This window comes from Antedon bifida, chromosome 1, assembly GCF_963402885.1.
Source record: "Antedon bifida chromosome 1, ecAntBifi1.1, whole genome shotgun sequence".
Taxonomy (NCBI): Eukaryota; Metazoa; Echinodermata; class Crinoidea; order Comatulida; family Antedonidae; genus Antedon; species Antedon bifida.
Window position 1 is genome coordinate 790864 of NC_136226.1, and position 15847 is coordinate 806710.

General features: G+C 34.8%; 3 protein-coding genes across 8 annotated transcripts in view; 1 reads left to right on the top strand and 2 right to left on the bottom strand.

The window, feature by feature from the left end:
- The first annotated feature begins 330 nt into the window (after positions 1-330).
- On the top strand, positions 331-2658 carry LOC144836643 (uncharacterized). Of its 2 annotated transcripts, none has more exons than XM_078691597.1 (3): positions 331-434; positions 1011-1436; positions 1792-2658. In XM_078691597.1, exons 1-3 carry the CDS (start codon positions 368-370, stop codon positions 2235-2237), a joined length of 939 nt encoding a protein of 312 aa, XP_078547723.1. In that variant the 5' UTR covers positions 331-367; the 3' UTR covers positions 2238-2658. The 2 variants fall into 2 exon arrangements, with proteins under 2 accessions (XP_078547723.1, XP_078547724.1); XM_078691598.1 differs by lacking the exon at positions 331-434 and adding an exon at positions 654-690.
- Positions 2659-2730: 72 nt separating this feature from the next.
- Positions 2731-6321, bottom strand: LOC144836669 (myosin light chain 1/3, skeletal muscle isoform-like). Its single transcript, XM_078691599.1, has 6 exons — positions 6187-6321; positions 5571-5601; positions 4768-4911; positions 4340-4504; positions 3775-3852; positions 2731-3248 (listed from the first exon to the last, which is right to left on the bottom strand). The coding sequence occupies exons 1-6, from the start codon at positions 6187-6189 to the stop codon at positions 3214-3216; spliced, it is 456 nt and encodes a 151-aa protein (XP_078547725.1). The 5' UTR covers positions 6190-6321; the 3' UTR covers positions 2731-3213.
- A 947-nt stretch (positions 6322-7268) lies between these two features.
- The window catches only part of LOC144836731 (uncharacterized), a 56142-nt gene continuing 47563 nt past the window's right edge, over positions 7269-15847 (bottom strand). For 4 of the 5 annotated variants that reach the window (XM_078691605.1, XM_078691611.1, XM_078691604.1 and 1 more), the window contains 6 exons: positions 14977-15270; positions 13810-14102; positions 13049-13276; positions 12154-12961; positions 11904-11969; positions 7269-11458 (listed from right to left, as the gene is read on the bottom strand). In XM_078691605.1, the coding sequence (XP_078547731.1) occupies positions 11169-11458; positions 11904-11969; positions 12154-12961; positions 13049-13276; positions 13810-14102; positions 14977-15270 (1979 nt within the window). In that variant the 3' untranslated portion in view covers positions 7269-11168. The remainder of the gene's footprint in view (positions 11459-11903; positions 11970-12153; positions 12962-13048; positions 13277-13809; positions 14103-14976; positions 15271-15847) is intronic. The other variant, XM_078691619.1, reaches the window with a different exon arrangement.

Consider the following 15847-nt stretch of genomic DNA (forward strand, 5'->3'; position numbering starts at 1 on the left):
TTTTATAGCAATTTTAACTAATTTTTATTTATTTGTAATACAAATCATTTCAGTCCTTGACTGTCGTTTTGTAATTTATTTTTTATATACCGAATAAATAAATAAATAAAAAATTTTTTACATAAATCGACTAGGCTGACCCAGTGAACAGTGCGAAGGTCCAGATTGATTCGTGCCTGATGAATTGATAACAAGCCTTCCTACAAGATGAGTATCCGTTAATATTTACAATTCAAAATCATAATTATTGCAATATTTATAATCTGATAACAAGCCATGTCTATTAATGCACGTATCACTAATATAGAGATAGTATGTACATGTACGAAGTACAAAGTCCCAGTTTATAAAGTTTATTGACATCACGATGGACGGTTGTCAGCTGAAAGGCTGCCTTTTGCTCCTTTTCACACTTTATTACTATAAATGCCAAGGTAAGAAATATAATTAACTTTAATACTTCAAAAAATATATAATTACAATTTTAAACGTAGAAATATTTGTTGGGTGTCATGTTTACGCGCGCAATTACTTTGAAAAGTATTGTCTGACCAAGCCTTTCCGTATACCATTGTACAATACATTTTTGGCACGTAGGCTAACTCAACAGACATCAAACATCAATACACAAGCGACAAACAAGTTTTGTTTTACTGTGCAGGGCCACAATGTATATTGCAATTATATGCAGTTAAGTGACATGTTATTTTGTGTTAATGTCATACGTGTTATGCTTAATAATAACCCACTTAAGCTCGGTTCCTACTAGGACACGCAATGCAAGTAAGAAAGCGTAACACATTTCACCAATCACAGGCGATAAGTGATCCAAAGTCGATTTGGTCAACTCCCTTGCGTTGCGTCCTCGAGAACCAAACTTTAGAAGTGGACAACGTCTTAAGCCAAAACACAGGCAAACTAGCAATATGTACACAAGAAAATCATTTATATATTGTATTAGCTTAGCATATTATTATAATACTTTAAATAAATCGTTTTCTATCTTGTAGGCTATGAATTCCAACCACGAGTGAGTTACTTACGGCCAGAATATTGTGCAGCTGGTAAAACCAGTAAAATCCACTTTGAACAGACTTTACAACTAAGATTTGACAATGTTATGCCTAACACCCCACTCTATACAACGATTTGTTCGATAAAATTGATCAGTTTAAAGGAGGTGTACATTGGTCTTTCGGTTACCTTAAACGATGGTGAATTCGATGAAAACGGCAATCAAGTCTGCGATGAAGGCAATTACATACAGGTGTCTGATTCTTTATATAATACTTTACATACATGGTGCAGAAACAGTAACCGCTACGTGTATACTAACAAGTCAGAGGTTTACATGACACTCCATCTCAGCCGTTTTTCAAGGGTGTCGTCATTTATAATTACTGCTTATGAATATAAACCAGAAGAACCTGCATTAGGTGAGTTTGTTCACTTTATAGAAAAGACGTGTGTTTTTAATATTGTCTTATATATGTATGGTTTCCATAATTAATGTCGTTCACACAAATATAAATTTCACGCACGCGTTAAAACGATGATGGTACATATTTGGTACGCGCTAGTTATGAGATTATGTTGATATAGGCCTACATCATTATTACGTCATCAATAATAGAAATTACATGTTTGATGCGCCCATCTAAACAATGATGATACATAAAATATAACAGTTAATTCAACCGTAGGTTACCAACCGAATGAATCTTTAAAGAATGATGATTGGCGCGCGCCAACATTTTAATTAAAAGTAATTCTTAATTTGTTATATTTCAGATCCGTCATTATTTGCCATGTATATCCTGATGGGAGTCATAGTTGTGCTATCTTTCTTTTTATTATGTTGTATATGTTGCTGTAAACGAAGCCCAAATCAACCACCTACCACCACGAACATACTGGCAGTAAGCGACCCTACCGGCCCATCTCCACATTCTCCTCACCCCACAGACAACTACACCCCACCCTCTTACTCAACAGCAGTTCGACCAAGTCTAAATTGGCCAACAGAAGATGACATAACAGAAGCCCCGCCAAGTTACGATCAAGTATTGGCATCTAACGGGTCAGCAATTGGTAAAAGCCAGCATCAGGGCAACAAGCGTGGACCAACACATTTAAGTATATTTATACCACCGCCATCGGGCAATGCTGCATCGTCACCTACTCATTTAGAAACACATTCAAATGTTGGATTGCAAACTGAATTACCGGTTAATTGATCCGTTTAAATTAAATCAAAATATAAAAATTTACCGAATGTTGCAAACAAACTTTATGTATACTTCTGTAAACTTGTTTTCTGCAGTTTGCCAAAGTTTGTTGAACTTTGGCAAATTCGGAGTTTGCTCGAGTAAAGTTTTCCCCCCTCCACATATTGTGTAGGCCTAACTATATTTTTGTTTTAATATGGAAGAATGAACTTTATATTTACATTTCATTGCCTTTTTATAAACTTGTATTATTTACTACTACTATGGACACATATCACTTACTATGCACATTTTCACACTGTTAAAATAGGCGATATTCAAATAATTTTGTAGTTTGTAGTGGCTTGTCAAGTGACGATAAAACAATAATTGCTCTTTAGAGATAATAACGCGTACGAATTGTTTTACAATAAAAACAATCCTGATTTTATACCCACATTAAAGTTGTCTTACTTAAGAATAAAGACTTAGACACTCGAACATCAATAAGTAAAGACTCAACTCATCTGTATGATAGTGTTTATTATCTAATTAAATTCAACTAAACGTTTTGAAAAATTCCCCCTTCCCGGATGAAAAAGATAAATACAAAAAAGGATGTCTCTTTGTTACAAATAAGTTACCCCCAATAAATGAAAACCTATTCTAGGTTAGATATGAAGGATTTTGTGACAGCTAAAATTGCTTTAAAATATTGTTTTTACTATAATTAATCTACTATTTACACTGCATACAAATGTGCTAAAAATAGATTGCACCACGGGAAGTTCCCATATCATTTTGTTCTGCTCAACAGAAGTTTTAAACTAAAGAGGGCAGCAAATATACTTGGTTACTGATTTATGTTGCATTTATATTACGCTTATTTTCTTTACTTTTTATATTAGAGCGTTTGTTGTTCTTGTTTGAAAACTTATGATATATTTTGTTTTCACGAGATAGTCTTTTAGCTCATTGGCCACTGAAATGTTGAATGCCGATACGTTTAATCCATTGGAGCTATCACCCGGTTTATAAATTCTGGAGAGAGAGAAAAAAAAGAAAGAAGAAATTCAAGTTTTTCGTTTGTAACATAAACATTTCAATCATTCATTTCTTCACGTATTATACTCTAACTTTTTTTCTGCATTTACACACAACCGTCTTTCTATTCCTCTTCAAAGTATCATAACATAATAAATACCTTGAGGTACACCGTTTCCAAAAAAAGGAAATAAAGTAAAGTTTGTCGCGATTGTCTCGAACTGTTTTTGATCTCTCCAGAAGATGAAAGCAAACAACAGTAAACGTCAACAAATATACGTCATTCCATTTTAGAAAAACATGGTGTCCCGCAAACATAACTTTACAAATGTTTATTCTTCATCGTTATAAACAATATAATAAATTAATATCTTAAAAAAACACCTTTCCTCTTTTAATTATTGACGAACACTCCCCATCATGTTGTTTATTAGGCCTACTAACCTTTAACTTTTAATACTAACCTTTAACATTAACCTTTAACCTTTAATACTAACCTTTAACATTAACCTTTAATACTAACCTTCATATGTAATTTCTCCTTCAGAGTTTTCTAAGCCAGCCAATAATGATTCAACATCTTCGTCTGATAGTTTCTCACCTGAAACATAAAATACTAAAAATAGTAGTGTGTCCCAGAAAAAATCGTATCGGCATATTCCCTATCTATTTTTCGTCAAAAAGGGAAGTTTCTTTTCAAGATTTAGCACACATTTTAGTGGCAATAAAGACTGTTCATCATAACTTAAATTTGTAATATATTATTTTTAATTTTTACATTTTGTCAATAAAGATAAATTTACAGACCAGCATGCAGAAAGGTTTGAAACGAAAATGTATCTAAATTATTTTAATTGTTTAACTATTGTTGAATTAACTACTCTGCTTCTTGTAACGGCTATTTTCCAATTTGTTCGTGTTGCAATCCAACCGTTTCAGCTTTGGCTATCGGTGTGGACAAATTTAATGTTTTTAATCCGATGGTATTTTGCATTTATAGACGCGATGATGACATAATACGGTATAGAGAATACAAAGTATTGTTAGATAATGTAATATTTTTGACTTTCAATATAAAATATATTTACCGAGCGATGTGAGAATCCTCCGCAACTCAGCTCCTGTGATGATACCGTTACCTTCCTTGTCGAATACTCTCATACACTCCATATAGTCTTCAGCACATCCCTGATCTTTACTCTTTGCCAAGTCTTGCAGTTGGGCTAAGAATTCCTCGAATGATAAACGGGTGGCTATAAAGTAAATGAAACGATTCGTTGATATTATATAAATATTTGTTAAACAGACAAGATTGGACGAATTAAAAAGGCGCGCGCGCTCCTTAATTAAGCACCAGCAACCAATGCTTGGTTCCCCAACCAACGACGTAGAGGCGCAACGCGAGTGAGTTGACCAATGACAAGTGACAGATGATCCATCGCGTCGTGATTAGTCAATTTACTTGCGGTGCGTTTACGTCTTTGCGTTGCGTCCAATGGGAATCAAGCTTACTTACTTTCATCAGCATCGGGTCCAGTAACCTTCTTGATATCTGCAAGGGTTGGGTTCATTCCAAGTGAGCGGGCAATGTCACCGACAACCAGTGCAGATACTTTGCTGTCACCGATGGTGTCAAACAGCATAAAGCATTCACGGTACTCTACATTCAATTATAAATATTGATCATATTAAATTTGTTCCATTTATTATAATTAGTAATATATATTTTGGTTTAGTAACATACACGATTATTAAGAAAAATATATTGAATAATGAAATTCCTATATTCATTCAGCTGAAGAGGCCCGCAAATATTCATTCGTTCAAAGTAAAAATAAAGACAAAAAAAAGTTTGAAAGTTGAAAAAGTAAAACACAGTCTTTTATTAAACAAATAATTTTCCCAGACATATAGGCGAGGCGTTCTAAATAAGCGGCGAGTAAAATGCGCGCGACTATCGTTTCTACATAACTGACCTACAACTAATGTAACAGCATAAGAGAAAACATTTCAACAAACTCATTGATGTCAATCTCTCACAATTGCGTCCTATAACTCATTCCCAAATATGGGCATGCTTACGATAGCCATTCAGCGACTGTGATTGTGAAATACTATAGGTGTGAGCTTTCCACCAATCAACGCTATGTGAAGTACCACGTGATGAAACTCTTATACATAATTAATTAGGAGCGAACGAATTGGTCAGCTGCGTATTTATCGACTAGTTTTCAGGAATACGTATTTATTTATCTAATTTATATGTTATATTTTATTGTTTTTATAAAAGTTTTAAACTAATAAAAATTGAAAACTTACCGTCCTTCATGTCTTCACAAAATTCGAAAGCCTATGAAAAATAATTTTATAAGTTTATAGTTTCTGTCATATACAAAATGTTCTAAATATGAAAGATATCGAAATTGGATCATCGGTATCAACCTAAAAAATAGTAATCTAACATTCATGTTCAACTAATGACGGTGGTATATGCACTTCTATGATATGAATACGATATCAAATGAAGGGACTATATTTAGATACGATTATCGACGAGTATGAACATTTTCGAAGTCAAGTACTCTAGTATTATTATATTCAACTAAATGGAGGAAAACATTCTTACATGATAACCAAGTTGTTAAATGCACTGATGGACTCAATGCTATAAAAATATCTAGGCCTACATCATATTCTGAATTCTAAAACATCGATACTGCGTAGCAGAATACTCATTCAACGAACGACAATTAAGTGTTTCAATTTTTTAGCAATTTTTCGCAAACTGAATTCATAGAGACATTATAGTGAACTATAATATCTCTATGAATGAATTCATACCAATCGCTGTCTAAATATAAAAGCTAAAAGTGACCTGAACTTAAACTAAGCATAGTCCAATACAATACAGTCCTATCTATATTACAACACTTACCATTTTATATAATGATGTAATTTATAAACTTAAATCTCCCAAAAGGACTTGGTACTTGTTTACACCAGTCAACGGACCCGACTACTGACAAGCAAGAGAATCTCAAGTCACACGACACATTCGTCGCAATCTGCACCGAGTGTGACGTCACAAGGATGTTAGCAATGCGCGGAATTTGACGACGTACCCGGGAATGTCCCGTTATGGAATAGGAAGGCTAACCCTGGACATGCTCTGTTGCGTAGTCGGATAAAATAATTTAGGGTACTTTGTCTACAACAAATCTGTCACAGCTTGATTGATTTGTAATCATTTAGCAATCAAATAGTAATTTCGATTTACATCAATGCAGTCTACTCTTAAACGGCGTAATATTGGGGTAATACCAAGTATACAAGACGAATAGACGCGGTTTAGCAATCATTAGTAATTTCGAATTATTACGTCAATAATAGTCGCTTATTATAACGGCGTAATATTATTGGGGTAATACAAATTGTATGCACAAAAATGTTTGCAAGACGAGTAGACGTAAAGCCGACACTGAGTTGCGTGATGATCACGGCCGCTATAATAATTCGTAGAAAATATTGTGGCGCATGCCCGTATTTTTTGCAAAGGTAATTGAATAAAGAAACAATAATACACGGCAAGGAATAGCAACAAAAAAAAAACACTTATAAAAACTGTTACCGAATTAATACCGGTAATTCAATCCGTCTTAATGGGCACTACCGCAACTGTTATGGCAGAGAAAGACGGGAATGTGGGCGAGATAGCCCAGAGGTGAAGAAATATTCTTCCCAATAAAACCAAGTGACGCCGACGCCCCGAAACCCTCTTGCAATTAAATTGTGTCTAAACCATAATTTAGGAATCGTAGACATGTAGGTAAATAACTTTCGACAAAACTTATAATCTTTTCGTAATAATTTAATCCATTTACACATTGCACAAGAATTATACAAAAACAAGTGTCTCCCAGTAGTTCGGCAATTGCATATTACAGAACACACAATGCAGCAACGATGAAAAAGTTTGGCATAGAAAAAACGCTTCGTCCAAAATTCTGTTTTTAAAACAACATAACATGTGATCATATCTAAGGCATGGTAATTACCACATAGTTCGTGAATTTACTGCTTGTCCCGGGAAGTTCCCGTCCGCCCACGTGATTCAAACGTTATTCTATCAAACTGAAATATATCTTTTCGTCCATCAAGAAAGTTTCCCCATCACCGGCGCACGGGAACCTCCCACCTTTTATTTGACCAGATAAGTGGTGTCCATGTCCATTTATATTATCCTTTTCTTCAATCGCTAATACATACTATACACATGACAGCAACTTTCTTAAACTAGGTGGTAAGACACATCTAAATAAACTGTTAAAATCTGGGTCCTATTCAACTACTAAACACAGGGTTCTCAACAAAATGAAATAAAAAGTATTATTTAATAAGCGGTGACTGCTGAGAGTGAACAGATATGATATCTTTAAAAGCAAATACATGTGATTTAAAACAACGGCTCACTACCGACTTTGTCATTTTGACCGTCGGATCGTCCAACTTGCTACACCTAACGGTACAACATACACAAAATGATTTTCATTTAGGCCTACTATAAAACTGTGACGTCAACTCATTGATACATCCGTCGTCGATAGAGCGCCATTGCGCATGTGTACGCGCTACCAAGTTTTACCACGTTACCACACGGTACTAATTCTGTAGTGGTACTTAACATACCAAAATGAAAAACTTAAGTTTGACTTAGTTTTTTAATCCGGGGAATATGAGCACGGTTAAGACATATATGTCGACGACGGAACTACCTCACTAATATATACCATTATTTCAACAGAAATGATACGAAGCCATCGAAGCAACAAAATGGACGAATACAAAAATACTATTCTCTACAAATAGAATAGCATTTACAATGTTTAAAAACCGATTGTTTAGGCCTATATTATTTTACAGTCTGACATTTACACAATAGTTGTCACAAACGGATACGAATATAGAAACAAAAAATAGAAGGGATTGTTTTTGTACAGTAAATAAAAAACATGAATTCGGAAAGAAATTGGGTTGCTGACAACCAGGCTGCCATAGTACAAAAGCGTTAATCTCTACCACAGTCCATTAATCATGATAACATTGCCATGACTAAAATAGCAAAAGAAAACACATTATGGTAATGAATTTGGTAATAAAATAAGGATTTTCATCATCTTTAAAAATAAATAAACTTTGGATGGTTAAGAGACCATGTCAAGATTATTCTACTGCAGTTAGGCCTACTGCAGTAAATATATTTTGTTTTTGCAATCATTTAATCAGCTATTTTGGGTAATATTTTATTGCAGTGACTGCAACATAAGATTTTACATCGAAACAAATAAAACAATGCGTTATTGTACGAAAAATAGTTAGCTACTGTAGGGGCCTGGTTACTGTAGTAGAATAATTTAATTATGTATAATTAAGTTATATTTGATATTCTGGTTTGTAGTTTGCTATGCAACGATATAGGACTAACATTACTTCACTAAACATAACAAAATTAAGCGATATTAACAAGTCATTGGATGGGTCAAAGGTTATCATGAATATTCATTACACAATTTATTCCCCCTGTCCTAACTACCAATAGCTATAGAATCAATTCAATAAATCATTAAAACAAACATTTATTCATTTTAAATGTATTTTATAAAATTTTGAAAACATTACTATGGAAACAGTTTGATTCATATCTACAAAGTTAATTTAATTTTAACTCACAAAATTAAAATAAATATAGAAACAGATAGGACTATTGAAGGTTTTAACAGTGAATGACAAAAGACCATAAATGATAAATAGAGGAACGGGGAGACAGAACAGAGATACCTCCCTGGAGAGACTAGGAGTTGTAGGATTAGTAAATGACCAGAAGTAACTTCTTTTTTTTTGTAGTTTATGACGGTATATGAATGTTTTTTTAACAACAGTTTGGAGACAAGTCTTCTAAGAGACAAGTCTTCTAGGAGACAAATCTTCTAGGAGGCCAGATAGCCACATAGCCGTTAAGGCTATGTGGTGAAATTGGTGAATTTTTCTCTAAATACAAAGCCTCTTGAGACAGAACCACCCTATGGTAAAAACCCAAAACAACTACTGAATACTTGATGCCAACTTACAATCCCGTTCCACATAAACAAGCCTTACAGACAACGAAGACTGAGGGGACAAAGGTCAACACAAACTAAGGGGCAAAGGTCAACAAAGACTAAGGGGACAAAGGTCAACAATGACAAGGCACAGGCGAATAATTTGGTATCTGCACATACATAATCATTACCTACGATACCCGACAGAAAAGTGCATACAAATTGACAACAAGGAGGAAAAGCAAAAATAAATAAGCCTTTGAATTAATTGCACTGAGGCATAGACAAACCAGACCTCTGCGGGGACCGAGGTTCGTGTTTGTAACAAATGCCTTCACCATCATGTACACCACATATTGCTTGACACTAAACTTTCACTCGTAAATAAATAATTTAACACCTGAGTTGCCAAGGGATCATTAACAAGTTCATTTAAAATCATTATCAATTATATTTCATTTTTGATGGAATTTTTAAAATGGAAATTATTTATACCAAATTCATTTTAAGTAAATAAAATATTTAAAAACTAGTTTCTACATCTTGACATCATCTGACATTTAAACATGTTTTAAGAATTGATATTTAAGTACAGTCACTTTGAAGACTTAGCGCTACATAGCCACTGGATTGGTAGCATACACTCGGCATATGCCAACTCTTTTGTCCTAATATTATTATTTGGTATTTTAGTCAACATTTATTAAGAGAGTTATATAGATTTGATAATACAACACACTTTTGGTTTTAGTCAAATTAACTAAAATATTTCCTTTATATTGGCAGCTAAGTTCCTGAAATTTGAGACTCATCAATTTGAAAGAGATTATATTTATCAAAAGTATTGAATACATTATTTGCAACCACTAGGAAATGTTGGAAGAACTACTCATTAATTTGTGTTCCAAATATTGTAGCATTTTACAAGTATTGCCTAAAATTACCCCCTAACCCCATCTCACTACTCTTCACAGCAAAGAAATGACTGACTTAATGTAAATAAAAAAAAAACACTCTCACACAATTTATAAATAAAATGACTTTGATATACTATAATAACACTTATTTTGTGTAAAATATTCCGCACACACATATTCACTAACACACACTCTGTAGACACATTGTGTATATACCTATCAACTGACACAATAGAATATCACCTACCATTGAAACATTACTGAAAATAAATTTAGGAGTACAGTACGACCTAGATTGTACATTCTTTGGATTTCATGTATAAAATGACCTATTTCATTGTAATTGAATATGGTATGTTGTTTTATGTGTTTTTCATTTAATAAGGGTTTGTACATTTTTAGGACTAGCTGTAACAGAACGTTACTGCAGCCTTAGCTAGGATCTACATGTTGAGGTCAGTTTAAGGTCAACCTTGATTTTACAGATGCCATGTTTGATGCACACCTTTTTTTCCCATATCATACGTAAAATCTAGGTCATACCGTAGACACAAATCCAATATCAGTGTACCATATGTTGAAGCATTTTAACTATTAATATTACAGATACATTAGTATTTGTTTATCAAACAATAATTTCATCAACGAAACAAACGTCTACAAAAAAGCGACTTTATATACCAACATGAAAAATGGGTTAAAATCCATCATACAAATTATGAGACAAAAAGAAAACATTTTGCACTAGAAGACACTATTGCCATTAATCATGTCGTTAACTTGTATCTATAGCACTAATATAAGAATTATACACTCTGGTACACAAAAGCATACAAACTGCCAGTCTTAAAACATAACATGAAAGACATTAATACAAATACTAATTGTTTACAAAAATAAAATCATTATAAAGCAGGGTTCATAGATGAATCGGTCTTGTGCAGTAGAAGTTGATAGTTTGTGCTAGATATACTGCGATGGACTCTCTGAGCATGCTCCGCCGTCGGTAGTAGTGCACGTATAGTGTATTCTGTGGCTTTGTCATTGCGGTCCATAATGCCTGGCAATCCGCCGCTGTTACGTTTCGTCCACGTTATTTGAGCTCCTAGGTTGGCTACCTCGTGTAACATACCCTCTGCTTCTGATACTGTAGCTTCAACTGGAATACCAACTACATAAAGTACATTTAAGTCATCTAGAAAAAATAAACAAGTATCAATTAATATCCTAAATGGTCTCTCTAAATGGCTAAGTAAGATATAATTGGCTTTAGTAGCACTAGCAGGAAATTGTAAGGGTTTGAAAAAATCAATAAATAAAACAGTTTTTTTGCAACAAATAGTATTACAGAAAAGTAGAATATAGAAACAGATACAAGGAGTTTAAAAACATCAACATTTTGTATTCTGATAAAGTATAGATTCTTGATTTGCTGGGCACCATAAAAGTATGGTGAGGGATGAGTGATGTCAGAGATGTCAATAAACCCATAGCAGATCAATTTCAAGATCATCGTTGACATGTGGATTTGGTACCAAAGGACACACAGACATGGATGCAGGATAGGAAGAAAGGTCTATCAGTCATTGTTTGAATGCAATGAATGATTGCATTGTTTTAAACGTTAATCAGCATTGTACCTTTGCTTGGATCGTCCTGTGATGTACCTTCACCTGTTGCAGACAGTCTTCGTCTTCCACCAACACCTACGCAAGAAAAATTAGTAAGTGTGACAACGAAATAATAAAGTATTTCATTATTATTATCATTATAATCATAATAAACAAAATCATCTAAATCATCGTTACAATTGCCAACACCATTTCCTCATCACTACTAATATGACCATCAAAAACCATCATCAGTAAAAAGTAAAAGAGTAAAGCTAACCTTTTTCTAAACTGTCAGCCCTGCTTGGACTAGGACTCTGTGCAGGAGACATTGACGGACTTAGCGTTGAATGTTGTTCCATATAGATGCTGCCAGGCTTAGGAGATCTAACCTCACCGCACCCTGGTGTTATCCTCTGTTGGTATTGCATCATTGCCTGTTGTGGTGACGGTGACTTACTGCTACCCTGGACAGAATGTGAGCTATATTGGCTTCCACTGTGTGGAGACGGTGGACGATGCTGCTGGTGCAGGTGAACGTAAGCCATAGGTGGTTGACCTTGACCCACCATAGGTGACGTTAGGATCTGTGAGGCTGGGGAAGCAGATCTATGAACATCCTGATGGACACTATGTAACGTTTGTGCCTGTAGCTGCTGAGCCGTGTTCTGTGGTGTTTGGTAGACTATTTGGAGATTTGAACCAAAACCCTGCTGATGTGAAACCTGCTGCGGGTCGTATACTGGTTGAGAGTAGAGTATTTGTTGTTGTTGTTGTTGCTGTTGTTGATGTATATTACTCATTGGTATATGTTGATAGCTGCCTTGTGTTAGAATAGGTTGTTGTTGCTGTTGTTGTTGCTGCTGCCCAATCATTTGTGGCTGTGTTTGGTATATTACTGGAGGTGTAGGTTGATGTTGGTGTTGCTGCTGCTGCTGATGCTGTTGTATGGCTGCTTGATTCAATTGTTGCATGGTAACACCTTGCTGCTGCTGCTGCTGTGGTTGAACAAACTGCGTTGGTACTTGATACGTTATCTGTGTTTGTGTTACTTGAGGTTGATTCTGATTTGGCGGGCAAAATAACACCTAAACAAAGACAAAAACAAAGTTAAGTTCCCCATTGATGTCATGAATTTACAGATTGCAAATTATAAACACCAAATGTTGTTTCACCTGAGGTGCCTGTTGTTGTCCTCCACCAGGTGTATTTGCTCCTTGTATCTGGTATCCAGGTATAACACCTGGATGTCTCACCACCTGTCCTAGCATCTGTGATTGGTGTATAACTGACTGCTGCTGTTGTTGTTGTTGTGTTTGTTGTTGTTGACCTGGGTCACTTTCATTGGAAGGTTGTCTGTTTATGTTCATAGCTTGAAGCTGCACTGTCACATCAGGGAACTCCTATTTACAACAACAACAATAATAATTAGAATCATTCACAACAAGCGTACCTATTATCCAGAGGCAAATGAAAGTAAAATGTCTTGCCTAAGGATACAAACAATGTGATGAGAGTTGGATTCGAACCACGATCAGTAATCCAACGTCCAACACACTGCGTAACACTTCTTTAACTGTATTTTTACATATACCAAAGATGAACAAGCATAGTCCCATGGGGGATGTGGTATGAAATTTGTTGAACATGTGGCCGTAGTAATCAATGCTAGTTTTTAAAACGATAAGGACTGGAGGTCCAGTGTACACATCTGGCTCGTGTACACTTTAAAGAACCAAATTCATCTGTCGGAAGAGTAGGAGGTTACCCTGGTCTACTGGTCCATTCCAGCCCCTGTCGTTGTGGACACACAAGGGACCCTTAGGAGAGAAGAAAGTTGCTGTATATATCGTCAACACTTGTGCGCAATTTAGCTCAGTAGGTTGCAACAAGTCTGAGATTATTCCCCCACATTTAAATTTGTAAATAAACTTACTCCAGAAGTTTGCTGAGGTAGTTGATGTAGCAAGACCGGTTGGTTGCCATAAACTTGTGATGGTATATGCTGACCAGCAGATGTCATTTGTTGGTTTAGATGTTGTTGATTCTGTAATTGGTTTATGTTAACTGGTGCGGCTGGAATCGGTTGCTGAATCTGTCCTGGGTTTATCATTGACATTTGCACTTGTTGTAAATTCTGGTTTGTTATTGGTTGATTTGTGGGTACTTGACTTGTCATACCAGGGTGGTACACAAGAGGGGTGCCATCTTGGTTCTGGTATGGTGAACCTATTCATTAAAACAAACACCAACATTATTGAACTAAAGAGAGGCATAGGTATTTTTAAAACATCCATTTAGACATGCAGAAGTATTTCAACAAGAATAAAGAGTTTTGGCATTTTTATCAATACATATGTTTTTTAAAATACCAAAATCAAGTAAATAAATGTTTTTTAAATTGAGGTGAACACTACTATTATCAATTTTACTGAAGTTTAGTGCTTGAGGTGCAGTGGTTGAACAATTATTTGTGTATATACTGCAATTGTTGTGTGTTAAAGTTTCTTTTCATTAAATCATTTAAAATTACTTCTGATAAAAGGTATGCAACATGTAATTCACACATCAAAAACACATTTACTACCATACACATCTAATACATAAAATATTATTCAATACCAAAGAAATAAGCAAGGCTACAGTTCAGTTTTACAGGACAGATTCAATTTTGTTTGTTTTTATACAATAATGTATATATTTTTAGTAAATTTTAGAAAAAGGTTTGCACAAAATAATGTAAATTTGCTATTCTTAAAATAGCGCCCTATAGTTTTACAACACAGCAACGCTTATATGATTTTGTGTGTGCACAGAATGACTTTTTGACACGATAGGCACATGGTCCAGTGTGTGTTGTAAAAATGAAAGGTCACTTTCACTTTTTTCGAAACATCGACTAATGTATAACATGCATAGAAGAACCTATCCCTAGTATACATACTTATAGCATTTACTTAGTACATGCTTTGTTACATACAAGGCTTGCAACCCACAAAGTTAGCCAATCACAGCTTCTGTTATCATGCATATAAATATATACAGCACTACTACTGGGCATGCTCAAAAGAAACACACGCACAATACGACATAGGCACTCTACCTGTGTGTGGATTGTACAGTATGCTACCCGCTGGAACAGATTCTATACTGGGGGCGCTATATAATATAGTGGGCGAGGAAATATTACCAGAGGTAAGGATACTGGAATTGGCAGGCATCTGTTGTTGGGTGTGGCCAGTCATGTTGCTATGCTGCCATGATGAAACCTGCGGCATTGACTGGACCGGTTGATAGGCGAGTTGATGTCCAGGTTGTGTCATAAACTGTTGATTATAAACTGGAAACTGAGTTGAAGGTCGATACTGCGGACTTCCCGTCCTTTGTTCACTAGAATCTGTAGAACAAATAGAAATGGTAACCATTAACAACAAAGATTGACAATATCAAAGCACCTTTCAAAAAAACTTATTACAACGTAGATGAACTACAACGTTTATGATGAAAACAAAACATCAGATTCATGACGTAAACATGACATTATGTTATTAAAATGTTTTATCATCAGAAACCTGAACAAATCATAGTAATTAAAATCAGACAAAATATCTCGTATTTGAAATAAAGTACAAATGTTAGCTATTTTGTTAATAGGACTAATACTGATATCACAAAGTGTTTGTGGAAACAGACATGTAGATGTTGTTATTGTTAGTAGGCCTACAGATAAGCAAATTAGATGTTAGCGAAACTAAGAACATTCAATTGGTAATGTATTCAAACAAACATACTAAATATAAAGCTCTGTCTACACTATCAAAAAGTTTGACAACAAAAGTGTGATGTGCCTAAATATGGCAGTGATATGCTTAAATATGGTAGTGATATGACATCATCATGTCTATATATGGGCACATCACATTTAGATAGTGTAGACAGTTCTTAACACACTTGTGAATGATGAAAATGAAGGG